The sequence below is a fragment of the Phyllostomus discolor genome, chromosome 8 (genome assembly GCF_004126475.2).
Source record: "Phyllostomus discolor isolate MPI-MPIP mPhyDis1 chromosome 8, mPhyDis1.pri.v3, whole genome shotgun sequence".
NCBI classification, from domain to species: domain Eukaryota; kingdom Metazoa; phylum Chordata; class Mammalia; order Chiroptera; family Phyllostomidae; genus Phyllostomus; species Phyllostomus discolor.
In genome coordinates this window covers 27,493,115-27,518,305 of record NC_040910.2, presented here as the reverse complement: position 1 = coordinate 27,518,305, position 25,191 = coordinate 27,493,115, and the positions used below count along the sequence as shown (strand labels likewise).

General features: G+C 37.1%; 1 protein-coding gene across 8 annotated transcripts in view; it reads left to right on the top strand.

Moving 5' to 3' along the window:
* Nucleotides 1-22,515, top strand: part of GUCY1A1 (guanylate cyclase 1 soluble subunit alpha 1) — a 53,766-nt gene extending 31,251 nt beyond the window's left edge. For all 8 annotated transcript variants that reach the window (XM_036031976.1, XM_028521198.2, XM_028521199.2 and 5 more), the window contains 7 exons: nucleotides 1,137-1,198; nucleotides 4,451-4,509; nucleotides 5,812-6,521; nucleotides 7,861-8,346; nucleotides 11,201-11,344; nucleotides 14,689-14,843; nucleotides 17,690-22,515. In XM_036031976.1, the coding sequence (XP_035887869.1) occupies nucleotides 1,137-1,198; nucleotides 4,451-4,509; nucleotides 5,812-6,521; nucleotides 7,861-8,346; nucleotides 11,201-11,344; nucleotides 14,689-14,843; nucleotides 17,690-17,891 (1,818 nt within the window). In that variant the 3' untranslated portion in view covers nucleotides 17,892-22,515. The remainder of the gene's footprint in view (nucleotides 1-1,136; nucleotides 1,199-4,450; nucleotides 4,510-5,811; nucleotides 6,522-7,860; nucleotides 8,347-11,200; nucleotides 11,345-14,688; nucleotides 14,844-17,689) is intronic.
* The last annotated feature ends 2,676 nt before the right edge of the window (nucleotides 22,516-25,191 follow it).

The following is a 25,191-nucleotide window of genomic DNA, read 5'->3' as shown; positions in this document are numbered from 1 at the left end:
AAGCTCTATAATGCACATTAAAATGGAAAGTCCTTTTTGTAAGTTATTAACTTAATTTCTTAAAACAGAAGCTTGGCCTAATTTGCTGAACTCTACCTCCTGCCTCGCTTGACCAGTGGAAACTCAGAAAGATATAAATAGTTCTTAAGGAGAAAGGAATTTCCCAACTTGGAACATAGCCAGAAAATTCTTCACTTTTCTCTGGGTAAACTACAGAAAGAGTCAGCAGTTATGTATACCCATGTAGATACATATAATTTTTACATGGAATGCAAAAGAATTAGCAGCACTACTTACCAATGCTCTGCTTCTCCTTATTAACTAAGGACAATAAGCAGTTAAGAAAGATTAATAGATAGTCAGTAAGTACTTAAAATATGGTAGCTTATGTGCAATACCTTACAGTATAGAAAAAATCATGAAATCCATAAAAGAGTAAAACTGTAAGTGTCTGGTGAGGATTATTAGTTTAAAGAAAAAACATGAGTACAAACTAGGGAAAATCCAAGATATGTTTCAAATCAATGATCAGCTGATCTTGATGACAGATTGGATTTAAGGGATGAAAAAGGGGGAAAGACAGAGACAGTACCAGAGTTTTTAGACCAGGAGATGCGAATGATACATGAAACATAAATTTGCATGTGGAATTAAGGGCAGAGAGTCACTGGCACAGCTGGTGTAGCATTTGTGAAAGGGGTAGGGCGTGGCTTGGCTGGAGCCATGCTGACGTGAGGTCCTGGCAGCACAGCCCAGGGGTTTCCTGACCCAGAGGAAGTGATGCCCAGGATCCCTTCATGGGAGACCTGACATTACCAAACTGGGATCGTCTGTTCAGATTCCAACTCACTTGACCTTGTTCTGTGGTTGTCAGAGGATCCACCAAGGGCAAAGCCTGTGGTCTACAACCCACACCCGAACTCAAATTAGTGTGAGCTCATTGTTTCTTCCCAAGTTTGAAAAACCCGTGGAAAATCAATCCCGCTTTCCAAAGTGTAAATTCATGACACTTCTCATTGTGATAATAATGTATCTGCTTCTTTACAAGAAACTTTCAAGACGAATGTTTAAAATGTGTATCTTCAAGTTCATTATTATTTAAGAGAATGTTTACAACTTTTCTTTTCAATTTTCAGTTTGAGCGGCTGAACCTTGCACTTCAGAGAACACTGGCAAAACACAAAATAAAAGAAAGCAGGTAAATTGAGCCACTTTAGTTGTATGAACTTCTCATTACCATCACCGATACCACCACTAATAACCAACGCTTACTGAAAGTATCAGCGTATTTCAAATGCCCAATCTGGACTAAGTATTTTAGCTGCCACTAGTCTGAAAGTGAGTGCATTTATTTTTCCCATTTTATGCATCACTAAGCTCAGGTTTACGTAAGATGTTTAGAATTTGATGGGGGGTTAAGAAAAGGCAGACCAGAATTTCCAACCTGGGTGTTTCAGAGCCCATGATTTTAACCATGTTGCCATATCCTGCTGCTTTTAACAAGCTCCCAGAGGCCTCTTCTTTCCTACTACGGGGTAATTTCTAAAATACTCTACAGAGAAGGCATGGATACCAAACACGCAGGCACACTCCTTGCCTGGAGAATCCTGCTAAAGGGTCGGAGCAAGGTTCTGGTGTTCCCTCTCCCCCTACTTCTGCCCTTTTCCCCAGGTTAGACTTTCAGGTGCTACATCGGGAGGAGATGAAATGGGAGAGAATGGAAGGGGGTGACTTAGGGGACTTGGGGCAGCGGCTATTAATCCTCAGGGGAGTATTTCAGTATCTTCATATCCAGTTCGGTTATGCTGGTGTTTGCACTGACTGACTATCAGTTCTGTTCACAGTTTTTTTCTTATTACTGTGTCTTTGAAATTTTCGTTAAGCTAGCTTTCTGCAGAGACTTAACATATAAGGTGATATTCAAAAGCAATCTGATTTATATCATCAATTTTTCAAATATATCTTGGCACAGTTATTGCTGGTAGATAATTTGATTTAGCCTTGTTTTTGATTCTCTGAAATCCCAAGGATTATTTAATCTGGAAATGACAGAACATATACTTGAGTTTAAATTTACAGAATTGAACAGTGAAGTTTTGCAAACCAGTACCATTTTCAGGAATATTTTATAAATTCATTCATCTCCCTACCGCTCTTGAGTGAATAATCTGTTTTGTGGATTATCTGCGTGTAATTTTCCCTGCTGACTAACTGGTCCCAGACTGCAGGCAGCGGGCTGCCAAGAAGGGGTCACAGACGGGTTCAGAAGGAGAGAGTGCGAGCCCCCGTGTCTGACAGGAGTTTTGTTTACATGAGCGATATGCAGAGCATTCCAGAACACCTCTGACCTCCACTCTCGGTCAGGCTGATAAGAGAGCCCCAAGTCAGTGGAGCCACGCTACTGTGTCTGTCTGCTGAGATCCTTGGCAGCCAGTTCACACAAAATTTATTCTTAGGGCTTTGTGTTCTAAATGTTTTCAGAGCTGGATGGGTACAAACATTCCATTAGGATGTTTTCCCAGCAATGTTATCTCTTTTAAAAATCTCAAAACTCAAAAAATACATATTTTATTTGGAAATCTTGAAAAATCTTTAACCATTTCCAAGACTTCTTGCAGAGCTGATCATACTTTTAAATTGTCCTAGTGGTGATTATTCAGTTGTTGGAATAAGATGAGGGCCCTTCTTTTCTCCAAAGAGTGCCTGTTGGTATGCCAAATGGCTACTCTCTGCTTTGCCATACCCAGATTCTTGGGTATGCTCTTTGTTTCTGGGGTTTCCCCCCATCTTTTTGGCAGGGTAACTGCCATTTCCACTGTTCTCATTTTGCCAGCTGCTGAACATACCTTACTCCATTTTGCAGACTACTTATTATCTATGTAACTGGAAAAGAAAAATACCAACATGTTAAATAATAAACTGTCCCTAAATGGAAGACTGGAGTTCCCTACTCACCACCATCTATTCTTTAAGTGAATGAGTTTAAGTAGAACCATTACGGGGTCTCCCTGGGGTGGTTGCAGGTAGAGCTTTTGTTTTGCTTCTTTTTCTAGGACCTTTTGTTACATCATCACGTGTATGGACTCACGGCTGGTGTGTGTGTGTGTGTGTGTGTGTGTGTGTGCATTTGCTGGTGCATATACAGCCTGATACCTCCTTTTCTGAAATAAAGATAAGGAACCTATTTTGAATTACACTACATGCTGTTTAACTCATTTTGCTCATATCTCATGTCATGGGCGCTGGGAATTGGCAAAATTATAACTCTCTGGGAAGATTTGCTCTCCTCCTTTACAAAAAATAGAAGTTACTTAAAAAAGAAACAAGTCTAAAGACTGATTAATGTAAAATAATATACATCAAGGGGTTCGGTGATGAAAGAAGGACAGGCTCTGGGTGGTGGGCACACAAGAGAGTACACAGATGTTGTGAGATGTTATAAAGAAGTTGTATGCATCAGGGTGCCTGAGGGCCTTTAAAGTCAACTCGATAATGCCATTTAGTGCTCCTCAACCCACTTATATAAGAAAATATTTCCACCTGCTATTTTAAATAATTGTAAGCAATATACCTTTACGTGATAATGTAGTGGACTGAGAAGCTTTCCTTCTTGAAAATATTTCCTTTTGAAACTGCTCTACTGTATCATGTTCTTTGAAACCTGTTAAGAATTATAGATTTATGCCTATTTGTGAACTTGTCTTGTCTAATGGCAAACTGCACCACAAGTAGAACTTGGGTATCCTTTACTATGCTTCCAGAGTCTGGCAAACTTGCTCATAATTGGTCATCACTATCAGGAATCATCAACAAAAGTTCGGCAGACGTAAATCAGCAAGTTGTCTAGTTGGAATTACCAGAGCCTCTATCAGTTAAAATGTATGCCATTATGTTATCAACTTCTATGCTATAGAAACCAGTGCAGTAACTGAATAAAGAATAGATTTAGTTAGCCATGCAGTTTTATACTAGATCAAGGATAAAATTTAATATAAAGATGCCTGAGAGTTAAGTAGACAGGCTTTACTATGTATTTGCTTTAGAAAAAAGTAAGGATACTTAAAAGTGACATTTGTTGATGTGTAGGTATTTCTTCCTGACTGGGTTTTCAGAAAAACTCTGGGCAGCTTTATCACCGTCCCCTGGTGGGTCATTTCATATTCCTGGTCCCCTGCCAGTGTAGACGGCCACAGCATTAGTCTAGGTGAAGTTCAGTTGAAAGGTAAGTACTTCGTAAGAAATGGTGGCACACTCTGGGTCAGGTATATTGGGGGTTTCCCAGCATTGCTCTGGGTTGTACACGCCGCTGCTCCTTTCCTGTAAACTCAATAGTCAACCTTTGCCTCTGCAGAAAAGGTGATTTAAATTACTTTTTGTCATAACTTGTTATAATATGAAGTTTTAGCATTCATGTGTCAGTTTATAATTTAAGATATTGAAATAATTTCAGAAAATCTGTGGAAAGAGAAGACTTTGAAACAATAATTGCAGACCAAGCACTTGCCGCAGGTAATAGACATGTTTGAGTTTATGTGATTGGGAAATAATTATCATTTTAGAACTGATATTTTACCAGTAAACTAATATTTTCTATTAGTAAAAAATAGTTACTTATGGAACTTATATTTTCTCTTAAAATATTTATTTATATTTGCTAGTGAGTTCCAGTGTGAAGTATTCAATGTGTTGTGTTGGCGTAAAGAATAACTCTTTTCCATGCTATATATTTTTGTTTGATCTAAAATATTTCCTCTTCTTATAATGTTTATTTGCTGAGAATTAGATACAGCTGCATGGAAATCTGACTCATAGATAATTATAGCTTTGGTCTTGATGTTGACTAAGGATTCCTGGTTTTTGCAGAATAAATACTATTCAGCAAAGTAAAACAAAAAAAAAAATTAAAAGTCCTGAAACAATCATGGGAAAAGGGGTTAACAGTGTTCTCATATTGATACTTAGGTTAGGGAGACCAGTAAATGAGTAAATTTGTTTTACTGTCTTTTCACGGTTTGAGTACATAGCCCAACAAGTTAAATTTTTCTAAAAGTATAAGATATTAAGATTGTAATAATAATAATAATAATAATAATGATTATGGCTAATTACATTGAACCCTCTTAGAAGCAGGCACTATTCTAAACACCTTCCCCGCATACCACAAGAGTGTCATGAAAAAGGCACTACTTTTCCCTCAGTTCCAGATAAAAAAAAATTGGTGGTGCACAGAGTTTAAAGAATAAAGGAGGTTAAGGAAGAAGTTGTAGAAAGCAATATATTCCAAACACATATTCACTAGCGTAACTTAACCAATGAGAAGGATATTATACTCAGAGAAAATTGCTTTATATTATCTCTGAAAAAATGAGAAAGTTGAGCTTGGCAATCAGTGATTTCAAATTAATGCCTGTGTCTGAAGCTTGTTCTCCCGGAGGCCCTGCGCGGGCGGCCGTACCTTCCCGTCAGGATGGACTGGCTGTGTCGTCGCGGAGGTGGGAGGACTTTTTCTGAAAGGGGCCCGACCCTGCAATTCCACTTGCCCTTCTAGAGCTAAGTATTTTAGGGAGATAGAAGTTGTACATTATACTCAATTGATCATTCTTTTTCAAATAAATGATTGGGGATTTTTATTCAAAGTTACCATAATTTTAGTAGCTAATCTGTACAGATAATTTGAATATAGATGGTTAATTGGGGCTGGAACTCTTATTATGATATATAAAAGGAACTAAATCATTAAATAAATAAAACAATGTTTAAAATAGTAGTAACAGCACAAACGTGGCAGAAAATGTGAATATATGCTTTCAGGAGTTCCTGTGGAGATCATCAAAGAATCCCTCGGTGAAGAGCTTTTCAAAATATGTTATGAGGAAGATGAGCACATCCTGGGTGTGGTTGGAGGAACCCTCAAAGACTTTCTAAATAGCTTCAGCACCCTCCTGAAACAGAGCAGCCCCTGCCAAGAAGCAGAAAAGAAGGGCAGGCTGGAGGATGCGTCCATCCTCTGCCTGGAGAAAGATCATAACTTTTTAAATGTTTACTATTTCTTCCCTAAGAGGACCACGTCCTTGATTCTTCCCGGCATCATCAAGGCAGCAGCTCACATCTTGTATGAAAGTGAAGTGGCAGTGTCATTAATGCCTTCTTGTGTCCGGGATGACAGCAGCGAGTTTGTGAATCAGCCCTATTTGTTATACTCAGTTCATGTCAAAAGCACCAAGCCATCCCTGTCCCCAGGCAAACCCCAGTCCTCACTGGTCATCCCTGCTTCTCTCTTCTGTAAGACATTTCCATTCCACTTCATGTTTGACCAGGATATGACAATTCTGCAATTTGGCAATGGGATCAGGAGGCTGATGAACAGGAGAGACTTCCAAGGAAAGCCTAACTTTGAAGAGTACTTTGAAATTCTGACTCCAAAAGTCAGCCAAACGTTTAGCGGAATCATGACTATGTTGAATATGCAGTTTGTGGTCCGAGTGAGGAGATGGGACAACTCTGTGAAGAAATCTTCACGGGTAAGAGAAACCTGATAGAATTTTGAATGTAAAATCAATTATTTCATATTAAGGACCAGAAGCAAAAAAAAAGGCAAAAATACATATGTATTGCTTCAAATGTTTTGAGAAAACAATGCTAAAATACTTTTAAGGCTAGAATAAATTGAAAACAAGATTCTTTCTGCATGCATTTCTTCTCGACCCTTACTTCACAAATATTCAATGGATGCAGTCTACCTTTTAAAATCTTTATGAAGCATTTTATAATTAAATTATAAAAATATTTATACAAAATATGTTTTCAATCATGAAATAACTGCCTTAATTTGGAATAAGAGACATTTTTCTTAACAAACACACAAAAAATACTTTTTTTTTCTTACAGGACCCAACTAAATGAGTTTTTAATTCAATATGTAATAAACATGGAAGAAATCAATAACTTGTTTAATTGTTAGAGGATGGGTGGGGAGAAATATTTTGTCACCTCATGGTAGAGAACTTTGGTAATCATTTGCTCTTAGGATACAAAGTTTGCTAAATCATAGTTGATAGCACAGCAAAGCTAATAGAGAGGATGAGAATGCATATAAAGTTTAGTCATGCATAACCTCAGCAGACATACTGTTCCCAAAATGAAAACAGCTTTATTACTTTTTATCATACAACTCATAGGTAAATGTTTAAAAAATTGGTAACTGTAGTTAAAAAGTCAAAGACATAACTTATGTGCATTTTTGTTTAAAACAAAGTACTATTTATAACTTCCATTTCATCACTAAAAAAATATTTTGGGCATCTTTCCATTACATTAGGTATAAGCCTATTTCACTTTTCAGAGGCTGTGTAGATTCTCGTTGTAAGGTTTTCCTCTATTTAACCACCTGCTATTGAAGGACATTTGGGTTGCTTCTGACTCTTTGCTGCAGTGAACACACATGTACATATCCGTCCATACTCATCCAGGTAAACTGTGTGATCCAGGATAATCATTTGAAGTGTTACTTTTCTTAAGCCTCCCTTGCAGCAATTACTTCTCCTGGCTGCTACTGTCAAAAGAATGTAGTAACAAAAGCAGCAGCATGCCACTTACTAAGAAAGCTTTGAAGAAAAAATTATTTGCATTGTTTATTGAGAATTATGATTTATATGTAGAGTATACTCTTTGAATGCCTGCATTCATTTGAGAACTAATAGTAAGAACTATAAGAATGCATATTGTTAATGGTCAGCAGATAGAAAAAATCAAGCTGAATACAAAAAGGATTATCACTGTATCTACTTCCTCTCCTTTTGTATCAAAAGGGTGTTGGGAACTTGAGTAAACCACAGGAATTGGTTCTCCTTTGCTTTACAGGTTATGGATCTCAAAGGCCAAATGATCTACATCATTGAATCCAGTGCAATCTTGTTCTTGGGGTCGCCCTGTGTGGACAGATTAGAAGATTTTACGGGACGAGGGCTCTACCTCTCAGACATCCCGATTCACAATGCATTGAGAGATGTGGTCTTGATAGGAGAACAGGCTAGAGCTCAAGACGGCCTTAAGAAGAGACTGGGGAAGCTGAAGGCTACCCTTGAGCAAGCCCACCAAGCCCTGGAGGAGGAAAAGAAGAAGACAGTTGATCTTCTGTGCTCTATATTTCCCTCTGAGGTGGCGCAGCAGCTGTGGCAAGGGCAAGTGGTGCAAGCCAAGAAGTTCAATAACGTCACCATGCTCTTCTCAGACATTGTTGGGTTCACTGCCATCTGCTCCCAGTGCTCGCCGCTGCAGGTCATCACCATGCTCAATGCTCTCTACACGCTCTTTGACCGGCAGTGTGGAGAGCTGGATGTCTACAAGGTAGGGCGGGAGCGGGGTAATGACCATTTTCCAGGGAGAACTCACTGAGAAAAAGCACAACTAGGATCTGAGTGATACTGCACATGAGACGCTGTCTGAGCAGGGCCATCCTGGGAGTGAGTGTTGTGCATTAATCAAGGGGGTGTCTGCCAGCCAGAAATAGCTCAGAATCTGCTCAGAAACAGAGATAATGATAGCATGAAAAGACTGCCACGTTGTCTTCTCAAGGCATAGGCACAGAATGGTGGGATGATAGATAGACTGAGTGGAGAACGGGGTGTAGGACCCATGGTCAGGTAAAGTTTATAAGTCAGTGAGCCTTACACTTGACTATGGAAACTGAGTTATTAAGTATCATACAATTTAAAGTATGGCTTGTACAGGAAAAACTTATCCTTTGTATCTACAAAAGTAAAGAAACGTGAGGATTATACAAATGGTATTTGAATAGATTAATTCAATACAGAGTCAACATGATACGGTGATGGCCAGTTAGAAGGAATCCCAATTACCTACTTAAGGCATTACTGTGGAGAGGCCATGGGTAGAGATGCCTGAATAAGAGAAGTCTGTCCAAATTCTGTCTCTACCTGACATGCTTTGTAAGCTGAGAAAGTTAACCTTTCTCATTTCTGAAACAGAGAAGATGTTATCCACCCAAAGGTTACCGTGCATGAATAACATAAATCATGTCCTGCAGTCTTGATGAACAAGATCGTCATACCTGTCATGGTAAATGATATCAGTTACTCATCAGGCAGCAGGACTGAGCACCTAGGATGTACCAGGCATCACTCCAGGCACTGGGGACACACAGGACTGTAATACACTACTGTTTAACTGCAACTATTATCAAAAAGAGAACTCATGAAGAGATTTCATGTGCTGCCTGTTTTTCTAGAAGTAAAACATATTTTTTACTGATTGAAAGTATTTTGCATTGGTTTAATCACGAGCATTAAGAAGAGAGTACGCTTCTCATTTGTGTGGCTTGAATCATCTCTTAATTTGCCACATAATCTGGGGTTTCAGAGTTTAACTGAACACAAAATAGATGATTGAGGAGAAAACATAAATTATTTATGGGAATATGAAAGCCCTTTTTTTAAAATCTAGAAGCTGGAAGTAAAAAAAGCTTCCTTTTTAAAATTTCTAACAGGAAATTCCAGATAGAGCTATGATCCCTTGAGACAAAAATAGGTCCATGGATAATTACAGATAAAATAATTGGCTTTGGTTAGGTTAAACTTGATGGCCTCTTGTGGAATTTATTATATTTATTTGTAGACAGTATCTATCTTGAGAATGTCTCCTTTCTCAGAATTATGAGAAGGAATTCTTGCTGTTCTTTGCAAACTGCTCTGATTGATAGCAGAAGAAGCAACCCTCTTCTTCAAGTTGAAAAAAAACGTGGTTATTTCTGTCACATATTTAGAATCAAGCCTCCTGACGACCAGAGTTCCCTGACTAACCCAGCTGCAGCTCGAAGTAGTCAATCACCTTCCCTGCAGGTCCTCGTGTCCGCCTTCTCTCTACTCCTGATTTTTCATAAAAATGCCTGGAGACAGCCATCAATAAATATGGGTCTTCACCATAAAGTACATTTAGGATACACAGAACGTATAATCATAGGCTGACCTAGAAGTGTCCTGGCTTCCAAGCAACAGTCAAATTTATTTATTCAGGGATCTGATCATACCTGGACTTTATTTAATTTCATTTTTTTCTCTTTCAATTATTTTGTTGTCTGTTTGTTTTAGTATTTACTTATTCATTGTTTTAGCATATATCTACTGGTTATCTAGCATTTTCCAGCATGGGTGGGCACAATCCCTGTGAGAAGAGCTGACATATGTTGGGGGTGATGTTGATGGTGGTGATGACAAATGCTGGATTCCCATATGACATGATGAAGGTCCCATTTCACTCAAGTCTGTACGAAGTGCCACAATAGCACAGAGATTAGGCACCTAACTCCAAGTAGAGGTGAGGGTACTGCTTCTCCTAGTTAGTAACATTTATTGAGCACCTGTGATACATTAACCTCTCCGTTAAGCACTTCTTATGCATTCACTGTTGAGAAAAATCTGATGGTAGGCATTGCTACCTGATTCATTCATTGGTGAATATACCAGGCATGGTGATATAGTAGTTAATAGAATAGACAAACTCAGAGAGCTTACATTCTACTGGAGGAAAGAAGGGTAATAAACAAATGAGTAAATTTATAGTATTTTATATGGCGTAATATTACAGACGAAAATATAAAGCAAGTTAAAGGAAATTGTTATTTCATAGAGGGTGGTCTTTCTCATAAAGCGATGTTTTACAGGAGCTGAAGGAAATGAGGGACAAACCAAGTGGTTGTATGCAGGAATATTATTCCTGGTAAAGGACTAGCAAGTGAGAGCATGTTTGGTACGTGTGAAGGGAAACAGGAGAGGCCAGAGGCATTGAGGTGAAGTGGGCAAGAGGGAGAATTACCAGGTAAAGTCAGGAATGAGCAGAGAGGCAGGTCAAGAAGAACTTTGGGCATGCTATAAGTAAGGGTTTTGGCATTTATTCTGAGTGAAATGGGAAATTACTGTAGGTTTATGTATCTTTTTTTTCTCACTTCCATTTCTCTACCCTAGAAGTTTTGTGTAAGAAAAATGAGAATATCTGATAAGTGACAATAAATATTTAGGGAAGAGGAAAAAGATAGCCATTACAATTTGATGGATTTAAATTAGTTGGTGTTTTTTTGCAGCCAGTATCATAGAGAACACCAAGATTTTTACTGTGTGATTCATAACTTCTGCTATATGGTATACACTGTGATTCTTCCTGAGCTTGGGAAATGTGTTATGTGTAGGTGGAGACCATTGGCGATGCATATTGTGTGGCTGGGGGATTACACAAAGAAAGTGATACGCATGCTGTTCAGATAGCGCTGATGGCCCTGAAGATGATGGAGCTCTCTGACGAAGTCATGTCTCCCCATGGAGAACCTATCAAGGTAAAGTGGATCATACCTTGTCCAGGAAATGAGAGTAAATGCTTATTAGTTATCAAAAGAGTGGTGTATTAGTCAGGGCTCAGTTGCCGAGAGCAAGCTCTCTAATTTATTTAAGCAGGGAGATTTACGACATCGTATGGAGTGGTTTAGAGAATCATTACAAGGACCAAAGAAGCTATCTATAGCTTGAGCTTTTAAAAAATGGCTCCGACAGCCAGAAATCAGAACCTCTGCTTTTTCCTCGATCAGGAAGCCAGCCTGATCAGGAAAAGCTAGACCTCTATAACCGTTGTGTTCTAAAAGCTGCTGCCTCTACTATTGGCCACGGAACAAAACTGCACCTATTGATTGGAATCAGCCACCTGGAAACCCTGCATCACAACCCCCACAACCTGAGTGACTGGAAGCTGGGCTTCCACTAAGCAAGCCACAGGGAACTCAAAGGCTCCCAGTTAGGCTCACACTCGTATTCATCACAACAAATGTAGTCACAGCAGAAGTCCTGGCTTTCAAATCTCACGCAAGTGTATCTGATTCACCCAAGCTAATGCATCTAGAAACTGCCAGGCAGTTTGGAAAATGTAATTTTAATTTTCCAGTACTTGTAAGGGAGGACATCAGAGTAGAATGAATGTTGACTATTAATCCACCAGTGTTTTCCAGGACACATAAAGTTTAAAAATGTCTTGATGAGTCAGATCCCAGAATATTTTATTGCAGATGAGAAAATAAAATTAACATGCAAGGCATTGGTTTCATCAGTAGAACATGAGCTGATTGTCTTTATTTATGGCACTGATAGTCAATGTCACTTAATTTTTATAGGATAGGCCTCAATTTGATGACCCAGAAATGGGCCTTTGAAGTGACATTGAATCCTATCTGATATATGCAATAAGATATATAGAGAAGAAAGAAAAAATGTAAAATAAAACTATAATATTTAGAATTTTAGTCTTGATTCTCTTCAATGTTAATAGATACCATACATGTAAGTCTTCGTAATTGTTTCCTAAGTTGACCATCTTCCCAGTTCTATGTTCGGGTGTGACACACTTTCATGTATTTAATGCTGTAAGAATGCAAATCCTTTATTATGCATGGATTCTGTGCATCAGAAATTTGACGAGGCATAGCAGGGATACCTCACCTCTGCTCACAATATCTGGTATCTCACCTGGGAAAACTCAAATAGCTGAGGGCATTTGGAATAGTTGGATGTACCACTTGGACCCATATGCCTGGTTCTTCACTGCAAATGGCTGAAAAGTTAGACTCATCTAGGACTGTCATCCATCCACATGCTTACATGCTGTGTAGCTTCGGAGTAGTCACACTTCTTACATGGTGGTTTATGTCCCAGGGAGTAAGATTGGTGGCAGCTGCATGGCCTTTTATGACTTAACCTCAGGAGACACACAGTGATGCTTGCATTCTATTCTATTGATCAAAGCGATCATAAGTCTGGCCAGAGGGATAGCCAACAGGGCATGTGCTTTTACTGCCTTGTTTGGATTTTTATACAGTGAATGCATGTCGATATTAATCATGCAAGAGAAAATAATAATGCTATGATAAATTTATCATATAGAAAGCTAGAATAACTAAGTACAGAGAGAAAAACTGATTTAATCAGAAGAATGCCCAAAGGGAGCAAAAATTTCTCCATCTAAATGTATTTAACTTGTGGCTTATAAAGGCAGAAGATCATTTTCTTCTCATTATTTTTGTTTGTTTATATCATTTTGTTGTTGGACATGTAAAACCATATTCCTTTAAAGAAGAAAAAGCCCGATGTAATAAACATCTGTTTGCTGCTTGAAATAAAACTGTGACAAACAACAGGCTTTAAAAATAATCCAATTCTTCATTTTACAGATGAAAATATAGAGGGAAATAACAAGACTTACAGATAGACTGCTCATTTTAGTAGAGTTTGGCTTAAAATGCAGATCTTCTGATTCATAAGAGTGCTTTTGGTTGGAAAATTCTGAAGAGTTCAGGATTTGATGCCTTATAAACAAATAATTTGGAAAAGTTTCTAGCAGATATTAGAATGTAGCTACAGCCCTGGCTTGTGTGGGTGGGTCTGTGGCTTGAGTGCCAGCCTTCAAACTGAACGTTACTGGTTCAGTTCCCAGTTGGGGCACATGCCTGGGTCGTATGTGGTGCTGGAGGTAGGTATGCGAGAGGCAATGAATCAGTGTTTCTCTCACAGGGGTGTTTCTCTCCCTTTCTTTCTCTGTCCCTTCCCCTCTCTCTTAAAATAAATAAATAAAATATTTAAAAGAAAAAACATCAGCTATAAAATGAGGCAGGACTTGAGTCTCCTAAATTCTAAATTATATCTAAGTTAGTGAGTGCCTGGCCTTTGTTTAAAATGCATATATCTAGTAAAACTTATTTTTAAATTGTCAACTGAACATGCAACTTGACAATTATAAACATGGCATTTGACGGTCACTTACAATATCCCCACGTTAACTTGCTTTGTTGTAAGCAGTACTTTAAGACTTTGTGCATTCTCTAAGGCCATCAAATATTCTGATCTTCTAGAATATCCCACTTTAAAATATTCTGTTTCAAGAGCTCTCCAAATCATTAATAACTTACAGAATTTCTATATTTTTACTCCATCATATTCCAGATTGCATCTTATAAGTAGATAAGGGAAGACAATGGTTTTCCATGGATCCAGATGTTTGAAACTGAAATTATATATATATATATATATATATATATTTTTTTTTTTTCACTATAATCTGGGCCTCATCAACAACTCCCTGCTTCCTCTGTTATTTTTTGCTTAAATATTGGAATTCCTTTTCTCTGGCTGTTAGTCATTTGAATAATGGGGTAGGGTTTGGCATAATGCTTTTCTAAAGCAATATTCCTAAAGCCACACACTTGATAGAGTGAGAGCTAGCTCCCTTTGCCCCTCCTGACAGCCTTTGGGGAAACAAGTCCTGCAGCCCAGCAGTTATGTCTGCCTCACTTCGTAGACAGAGCAGGTTCACATAAACAGCCCGTAGATGCTTTGTCTTGTCTCTGTGGTGACTGCAATAGATAATGCGTGGAAATTTGTCTCAGATATTGAAGAGAGGTGAAATAAGACTGCCTTATGCGATAAACCTAAGTGCATAAATAGAGAAGAGTTAAGAGGTGTGGCTGATTCTCCACTGGCCATTCTTAATCAGCTGTGAGGAGGAGAGGGAAGTTGGCTTGAGGTTTTGAGGAAGAAGGAACTGGTGTGGTGAGAGCGATTGGCCCAATAATTTAGACAGGCCATTCAAACAACACTGACAAGTGGAAAGTGCTTCACCAAAGTACTTTTTTGCTTGCAGATGCGAATTGGACTGCATTCTGGGTCAGTTTTTGCTGGAGTTGTTGGAGTTAAAATGCCCCGCTACTGTCTTTTTGGAAACAATGTCACCTTGGCAAACAAATTTGAGTCCTGCAGTGTACCACGGAAAATCAACGTCAGCCCAACCACTTACAGGTACTGATTGCACTGACCACTTGAGATCTATCAGTTTACTGTTGTAGTGGGAGAAATGGTATCTGGTCAAGAGGGAGGAAAGACATCTTCTACCTTGTGTGGACATCTGCACGGGGACTCTTGCTGCTATCCTTGGATCTGACTGCCATCACGCTTCCACCTAAATGGTTTCATTTTTCCAACCTGTTTTTCTTACAAATTTGGTCTTTATTTGAAGGTGATTTAATGGACATTTTTCACTGCATGACACCCTACTTGTGTTTATCTGTAAGTTTCTTTAAAAGGCTGGGATTTGTATTCAGAAGACATGTCTTACCAGTTCTAAATACAAGGCTTACCCATTGTGGGATCTTGTGCAAAACCCTTAATAAATTCAAGTGATATAAAGGTTGTGATTGTAATTATCACATTTACTAGGAAATGTTGAGCTAATGTGGACAGAAAAATACTTTTTAAATTTACCAATCACCTATAGATTTATACAGTTTTATTTTCTAAATCCTTACAGATTTATACATTTCTACAATTAATTTTTAAACATTCCTAACATACAGAAAAAAGTCAAAGAAAATATGATACTGATATTTGATAAATCTCAACATTTTGCCGTATTTGTTTCAGGTCCCTGTTTTATAAAAGAAATACAATATCACAGTCCCCATGTCCCTCTTTTCTGGCTGACACGCTGGACTCTACATCCCTTAAGATTTGCAGGAACATCTGGGAACATGCACTTCCTAGGACAGGCAGGTTCTGAGGCAGGAAGGCACTGAGTAGAGATATAACATACGTCACTGCTGTTTACCAGGAAGGAACACGGGCAGAACGAAGCCAGGAGTGTAACTCTCTTCATTTAGGTTCCCCCAGATAAAAAAGTAAAGTCAGAGAAAAATAGGTTTGCACTCAGCCTCTTCATATCCTTTTATGACCCCCTTGGGATCCACTCAAAATTATGTTTCTGAGATATTTTTTCTTGATAAAATATAAATCTAATTCATTTGTTCAAACTATTTCTCATGCAGTAGTGTGCTGGTAGACCAGTTTAGAGGAGTGAAGGGGAGAATCCCTGATTTCTAGCATTTACCAATGTCTATGACGTCATACTCCCACCACAGCAGGCTTCAGTCCATTGCTAGCCGGGAAAATTCCTGAATGTTTTCACAGTTTGCTCTCACAAACCAGTACAAACCAGAACAAGCATGTCACTATATAATATTGAATATGTATTCTAGAGTATGAATTGGCCAGAATCTGTCTTCTACCCATGGTTAAAGTGTATCCAGTTTTCTTATTATTGTAAAAGTGATTTGATAAATATTCTTATACATACATTTCTAGATAACATGCCTATAAGTGGTATTCCCAGATCATAGGCTATACCCAGTTTCAACTTTACTAAGGATCAGTTCCCTGTCCAAATTGCTCTTGTTGGTTTTCATTCCACTAACAGTGTGTCAAATTTTCTCTTCCCCAAAGCCTGATATTATCAAACTTATTGTTACCGATATGACAGGTGTTATATGATATCTCACTGATATGTATTCTTATGTAATTGACTTATTTAATTTTCACAACTATCCTAGACATGCATACTACTATCCCATTTTTGCAAGTTAGAAAGCTGACATCTTTGTTGCACCTTAAAATTAAATCTACCAGAGTTTGAAGCTTATACTTTTACTATGGAATTCTGTAGCTTTTCATTATATGTTACCAAATCCTATGCCTTATAAATAACAGGCCTCAAGAAATATTTATGAATTCCTAATAGGATCATCATTTTCATTGGTTTTATTATTTTGCAGGTTACATATTTATTGGTGCACTAATAGAAATTAGTTAATAGAATACTCACATGTATTCTACTTCAGGTCTGTCATTCTTAGGCTTAGGTTTCTACCTAGCTGGTTTCTTCAGTATTTGGAAGACTGTCATAGTTCCAAATTCTAAAGTGGCACCAACATTCTATTTCATTTAGATAGGACATTGTAGACTGGTGAGTAAGGCTCTGGTCTGGTTGGGCAGATGTGATGAGTACTTTTCTGTAGGAGTTGGTTTAGATCCCAGAACTATTCAACATTTTTCATCCATGGCCTAAATAATAGATTAGAGTGATACTTATTAAGTTTGCCTTGAACAGAAAGCTAGGGAAATAAATGGGAAGAGCCAGTAACTTAATCAGTAGGATCAGGAATTCAAAATGAGTTTAGCATAATGGATAAGTAGTAGTAAAATTTTAAAAAATTAGGTAGAACAAATGAATTTAAGAAGGAAATACATTGCAAATACCAGATAGAAAGTAGAGTGTCAGTATGTACAATTAAATCTCATTTTAGTCTTACTAACCTTGAATTGATAAACATTCTATTGAGAAATAAAAGTTTAAATGTATATATGTGTGTGTGTGTAACACACACACACACATATAGACATGCATATGGATATAGCTTATGTGGAACTTCCCCTTCACAGTTTTTTGCCCATGATTATTTCTCAGTAACATTTACAAAATGACTAAATCCATAAATGGGCAATGTTTTAACTCGTCCAATGTTTCAACTTTGGAAGCCTTATTCTATCACATTTTATTTATGGGTTTATTTATTTATTTTTTGCTCTTATTAGACCTTTAAATTATTTGGGGTTTTATTTCCCCACTACTGTGAATTTATTTTCCATTATTCTTCTGTTTGTTAGCATCAGAAGGAGCTTTCTGTCAATCATAATGAAAATTGCGGGTTTATTAATATTTTCAGGAACATTCATTAAGTTCTGTTGTCTTTTTTTAGTAGACAATTATGTAAGCATTAAATTTTAATGGTTATATTTTTGTTTTAATCTTTTAGATTGCTCAAAGACTGTCCTGGTTTTGTGTTTACCCCTCGATCAAGGGAGGAACTTCCACCGAATTTCCCCAGTGAAATTCCTGGAATCTGTTATTTTCTGGAAGCGTATCAACAAGGAACAAATTCAAAACCATGGTTCCAAAAGAAAGATGTTGAAGATGGCAATGCCAATTTTTTAGGCAAAGCATCGGGAATAGATTAACAAACTATACACTTGGTGTTAGCCTTTGGGGATTGACTCCTTCAAGCATTTGTGGAATCTCTGAAAGCACTTTAGGATGCAGATGGTTAAAAAGTGGTATTAAAATTTCAGGAGCTGAGTCATGATCTACTCTTTCTTCCATTTAACAGGACAAAAAATGTATGCACTTCAAAACTTCAGCTCTTCAATGAAAATAAAAACGGAACCTCGAGAAGTAACTTTGGAGGGATATTTTTGTTATATAACAATCACTTATTATCTGTACTTAAAATTTAGCACATTGTACATATATCAGGTAATTGTAATGACCTGTACAATGTGATGGAGTCACTTGTATTCTTTGTCCTGGTGGAATGCCAACTGTGTCTGTGATAGTGTTGCCTTAACAAAGCTTTTGAATAGAAATTATAGTCTTCAGTGCCATAAGCTCTTTGAACCTTTAAACTCTGAATTTTATTATACTTTCACATTTAATTTTTAACATATATAAAATAGATTGAGGTTTTTTCTGTTGCACTTTTCTTTTTTTTCTATTTTTAAGAAAATCAATTATGGGTTAGATGCAATATGAATATAAAATAGATCTTCTGTAAATATCAAAGATTATTTTATAAATGTATTCCCCATAACATAATGTGTCATTAACAATAAATATTTCCTTTTGTTTGACATTTTTTATTCAACATATGGTAAAGATTTTTTCATTGCTATTAGCAATTTAATTCCTATTCATTTCTGTGTTATAGTATGTAGAATAAAAGAGAATTAAGCCTATGTTAAAATGCAATGATATCATTCTGACTTATTTTAATCAGAAGCAACATGGGAGTAAAGTAAGCATTTGGGGAACATATAATAAAGTACAGAAATAAAATATTTACACACGCAGAGTAATTTGGGTCTATTTCAGCAGACATAGTCTATTGCCATGCTGAGCTTTATAAAATTCCGGTAAGAAAATCTAAGTTCAGAAGTGGGAAATAAAAATTGTTCTTTTTTTTGTAAGAGTGCATTTTTCAAATATTTGTATTGAATACTTTAGTGTGTGTATATTTTCTAAAAATCATTAGGGGGTTTGTCTTACTTACTAAATACACACTTATGAATTGTTTTATTCTAGTTGAAATATCTCCATGATATTGTTTAAAGAGAATGTTAGTGTCATTGAAGAAAATTATGCCGTGATTTTATTATGGAAAATTTTAAACATTTTTCTGGAGCTTGAACTTTAATTTTTAATGATGTTAGTCTAATATCTTTGGTAAACTAAACCTAAATAAGGGTTTGATTTTAAAAGAGCTCAACTTCAAAGCAAGAGAAAGATGGACATCATAATTTTTAAATTACTATTAGCAGAGCCATAGGTACACTGAAATTTTATTTGGAGTTCTAAGAAACAACTCAGCTTGAAAGTTCCTTAATGATCTCTAGTAGTTCCCAGGCTACCCCATGGTGATCTCAGGAATAAAAGTAATTACCAATTGGCCTCTAATATCCTACATGTACCACTATAGATATTACAATAATTATTACTAAGTACTCTAATTCCTTGAAGGACTGAATGTGTCTCATTAAATACCAATCCTATTGTTGGAAAATATCATAGGTATTGGGAAAATATAGTTATGTGATGTTCATAAAAATACTTAAAAGGAAAATAAAGACAAATACCTTTTTCCTTCTGTAACAGAAAGAAAAATGAACACCTATCATAGGGAAAATAATAGAAGTTAAAGGAAATTTAAAAGCATAAAATCAAATGTCTCCTTTACAGAAATATTTAGCAGATCCTGATTTCATAATAATTTGTTTTCTTATTCAGATTGTTTTTCCTGAGAATTCCACAAGCTGTTTCTTCTGTTCTGATTTTGTATTCATTCATGGATTCTTGCCCCATTATTTTGTGTCTAGTTCACAAAATAAATTTTCTCTTTATAGCTATTTCTCAAGCAAGAATAGAGTTCCAATAACATTTTCTAAAGATGTTTGCATCAAGAAGCAAAGAGAAATGTGAAGCATCTTCCTTTTTTCCTCATTGTTTTATTTCCATCTAGACTTTGTAAGAAAAGGCAGAGTTTCATCCTCAATGAATAGGTTCACTTACTCATTCCCATTTATATGATCATCATTTTTTGAATGACTCCAATATGCTAGAAATAATGCTGTTTTTGGAATTCAAAGATAAAGCATGATCCATTCTATCCGGAAAGGAAAATGAAAAGTGAACATAAGATAATTTCAAAATTCTGTGGGAGCACAAAGTAGGAGACTCAGTGCTTGGAGAAGTGTCCTGATCTTAGAGGAGTTCATGAGGCAGAGGGGGAAGGACTCGGTCCAAGCAGGTGCACTAGTACACACAAAGAAATGCATCCTTGGGGATGCATAGCGTATCCTGGACGGCATGTTGCCTGGGGTGAGTTGGAAGTGAGGAAAATAAGGACAGAAAGTCTAGTTAAATGCAAATCCTGAAGAGGGCTGTTTACATCAAGGTGTGTGATTTTGACGATGATAACAATGGTCAATTGTCATTATTAATTTTCATGGAGCCTTTTGTTCAAAACAAATCTTACAAACCAGCAAACACAAAAAGAAGCAAAACAGAAAAAAAGCAGACCATTGGTTTCTGCCTCCCTCCCCAACAGTTTTAAACTAGTAGGCAAGGGAAACAGCAAATGCTAAAGGAATAAATGGGGTGATCATATGTGTGTTTTTGAAAGGCAGTGTCCGAAACAGCATGGATAGCTGTGCATATTGACTTGCACAGATGGCCAAATTGACCTTCTCCTGTGTCTCAGAAGAAAATGATTCATGCTATATCCTGGGTGTTTTTACCAGAAGTATGAACATAAGCTAGGATGTCTGGCGTTGGAATTTCCTATTACTCTCTAGGTCATTAGTCCTTCAGATCCTTTGGTGGGAAAAAGGGAAGAGTTGCTTCAGCATTTTGCTAGCCTTTCCTTCAAATTCTTCTCTGTGATATTACCAGTCACACCAAGGCAGACTCTTGCAGGCCTGTCCTATGGTTAGGTTAGAAGCTGTCCTACGATGGAAAATGGTGCTCTAGGAAGAGCAGAGGGCACTCAAGTGAAACAGCCTGCCTGTTTCACATACTCCTGGGCATAGACTTGGTGGCATGAGATTCCCCAACTGGAAACGTGCCCACACAGAGCTTCATATACAAAGCTCATAGGAAGTCTAGGGCCATATTATGCTTGAAAGTCACATTCAATTCCTTGTTAAAGCAACAGTTAATAGTTTTGAAGAGAACAAGTTAACAAATTGTTGTAGTAGTTTGAAGTCTATGGATTTTACCTGGAGAAATTAATAAGTGAAAAGGAATCTCTTTGATACATACTGTTGGGGTGGGTTGCTAAATCACTACCCTTCACTGAACACTAAAATATGAAGAGTTTGTTTTGCCTGATTGTACACTTTGGTGCTGTGTCACTCTTAAATGGCTGTGCTTACACAGCTAAATGAAGGCAGATTTGAAGGGTGGAAAGATGGGGGATATGACTGGACTAGTGGGAGGCAAGTCACCAGAGGGGTTGCAATTCCTGTAAAGAAGAACTATAGTCTCCTGCAAAACAAAAACTCAGTTCAGGGGATAGAAACTTGATGCAGATGAGAGAAAAATGCAATTCCCTTGTCTAATCACAGGCTAAAAGCAGGGACGGCTTGCTTTACTAAGCAGAGAACACCCAAAAGTAGCTTTAACCAAGGTTTATAGTGCTGTGTGTTCTTTGCTGGGATTCTTCTCAAATCTTGAGAAATCTTGGTGATTTGCAGTGAGAAGTGGAAGAATCACTCATGTTGTGAAAGCCAGGAGCTTGGGAAGTATGATAGTCCTTTGTGGTCTTCATTGCCTTGAGCTTCCTTTTTTCTGCATGTTTGCTTCCAGATGTTCAGTGTAATGAGACTCCCTCTTAAATACTTCTTTTATTACACTGATGATGTGTACTCTTTTGGTATTCTTCCTTTAAGCCACACCAAACATTTTACATTTGACTTTGCCATCTCTATTTCTCTTTTTCATGCAAACTATTTCCCTATTTTTTTCACCCAAATTATTTTTTTTTGCTTTCTTCTTCATGTCCCTTTCTTTCCCTATTCAGTACATGCCCTCCACAGCAAAACCTTCATAAATGCATAGATTCTATTTTTTTAATTAAAAGGGGGAAACAGTGATATTCTAAAAGCCAGTCTTCTTTTATCATCAGTATAGATTCTTTTGATCATCATATACTTAGTTTTAGGAAGCTGTTAATATTTTAGATTTAAACACTGGGGTAGAAATCAGGACAGAATATAAAGGACTTAATCTTAGACATTTCTGGTGGAAGATTTTGGAAAAGTTTGTGCTGCTTCTCAATAATTTAATGTCACAGTATTAAATTGCCAACACACCTTACCATTTGCAGAAACTGTTTGTAGTGAGCTGCCTTCTTCCCCAAATAACTTGTATCTTGCAAAACTGAAGCAAATAAAAATATATCAATATTTGGGAATTTAAGTTCCTTCACCTCTTGCCACATGTAAATTAAAGATGCCCTTCAAAATCTTACAACAGAAATTATATCCACTACTATATAGTGGTGTTCTCCAGCTTTTTGGATTTCTGCAACTATGAGTAAAATATTTTAGTACACTAACAATACATTTTAAATATAAAAAGTAAGTATTTATCACATAAATATTATTAATACTTAAGGTTAATAAACATATAATATGCTATCTGCAAGCCTATATATTACAATACAGTTATAAAGGTTTTTTTTGTTTATGTGTGTGAATATAAATAGAAATTTTAGTATTTTCTTCTCTTACCCCAGTGTATCATCCTTATATTTTACTTTGGAAACTGCTACAATTGGCTGGTGGGTCTTCACTTTGAATGAGCCATATCACTTTGAGAAGGGGGGTAAAAGTCATAGAACATCACTCCTCCCAAAACATGCAGATGACCTCCTAGCCCAAGGTTTACATGTACATCAGAGGTTTGGGGACTCCCTGGAGTCCAGTCTACTGAGGTAGTAGCATAGATTCTCAAATAACATAGAGGGGGAAATAGTAAATAATCTTCAAAAAGAGAAGAGAATGAATAACTGGGAAAAGTCTGACTTTTGGCCTAAATGAGCCACTTTTGGTTTTTGAGTAATAAAGAAAATACGTGCATTTTTTGTTTGTTCGTTTTTTTGGTCCTATTCTGTGAAATGATTCATGGGTCTTCACATATAGGTAACTAAAGGTTTTTCTTTTGTTGTTTTTTTCAGCAAATATTTAAAATATCTTTCAGTATATTTTTCTCTAGCTTTTGGTAAATGTGTATTGTTAACAATAACCCCCCTGTTATCCCCTAAGTTAAGTACTTCTTTTTATTTTTCTCTATGTGAAAGAGGATACCTATTGGACTTCGCATTGAAATACCTCTTGATACTAACAACACTCTTTTTATTATAACTTTCATAGTTGCTTTAAATAATATGTTTATTTTGAGTTCTGCTTCTGGCAGAGTTGCAAAGTTTATCAAGAAGTTATCCTGTGTCTCAGAAGCTTGTTAGACATTGCTGCTACATAAATATTATAATAAAAGTGTTTAAATAAAAAATTTCTTAAAAAATAAAATGAGTTCTATTTAAAAGAAAAATGAACCATTTGATCAAATAAAAACATTTTTTTCCAAAGTATACAAATGCATTTGTTCTAACGTAAGTTTGCTGCTACAGAGAGAGGAAACCTCCAACATAATAGTGTGGAAACCCAGGGCCAACAGCCATTGTTTCAGGCTTTTGCTGTGTACAGCTCAACCTATACCCAAAATAAAAATTTTAAAAAACCAAAACTATTGTTAAATAAGGTACTAATATAACCATAATTAATTTCTTTAGGTATGTAAAGCATCAATTTCCAACAAAACTCATATTCAGATTTTTCAAATCACACATAAAATCAAAAATGAAATAAAACTCCCTAAATTTAAAAATAAAACAGACTCTGGCTGGTGCAGCTCAATGGGTGAGCACTGGCCTGTGAAGCAAAGTGTCACTAGTTCAATTCTCAGTCAGAGCACATGCCTGGATTGCAGGCCAGGTCCCCATTAGGGGGCGCATGAGAGTCAACCACACACTGATGTTTCTTTCCCACTCTTTCTCCCTCCCTTCCTCTCTGTCTAAAAGTAAATAAATAAAATCTTTTGAAAAAAAAAGAATAAAACAGGACTCCGCTTGTGCAAGTGTAATTGTTAGTGCCATGGGCTTTAGAGTCAGTTTGTCTCGTTTTGAGTCTGTTGGGAGACAAGTTTTCATCTCTTAACATTTTTGTAAAGAAACAGGAGTACTGACCACCTTTGATTCATACTTTATTTTAAAGGATGTCTGCAGAGGAAAAGCCTTAGAAAATACTGTCTCTCTGCAGAGCAAAGGGCAGGCAGGCTTACTGCCCAACTGTGTTCCTAAATTTGGGTCTTTTCTCCTCTACTGCAACCCACTGTGTGTGCAGGGCTCACTTGATTCTCTTCACCTTGTTCTGTGAAAATTGGGGCCCACGGGACCAATGTAAAATAAGGCTGATGTTCTCTTTCTACTGATACTATTCTGAATAATAGTCTTTTGTCTCTGACCCAGGAAATTTATGCCTCCTGCTAGCATCCATGAAAACATGACAGTTTTATTTGTTAACTTGCAAGTAGAGTAAAATCTCAGACCTTTCATAGTAATTCATAGTTATTGACAGTTTTGGCATGAGGATGGGAGACCGACAGAAACATGACTTCCTGGAAGAGAAAAGATAGGGGTCTTGTGGGCTGGTTAACAGGAATGGAGAGGTAAGTCCATGGGAATCAATAGCAAACATGGTGACTGAATTGTGTGTTCCATAGGGTGACAAATGATCCACCATTTTATTGTGTGTTAATAAGGAAGAATTAGGGAGGGAGTAGCATGCTAACTGTCAGAAATGAGGTTCAAAGTTGCTGCCTGAACAGTGGCTTGGTTGTTGCTAACATTTCTTTGGGTGAAAAGACTTCACTCAAGCTGCCACCCTCAAGTATAGCCTCATTGTCATAACTCATACAAAGAATAGTCCTGGGATAGAGGAAGGTTCTGACCCTCTTCAGGCAAGAGTTACAGAGATGTACATTTACCCTCAATGCATGGAAATCCAATGCATAGGAACTCATCGTGCCTTATTAGCAGAAACCAAGGGAATTGTTAGAACTTTGGCTAGGCTACTTAGGAGATGGGCATGTCAGAATCATAAAGTTTGCATGAGCTGGGCAATCTTAAGGCTTAGCCTTTCCTGA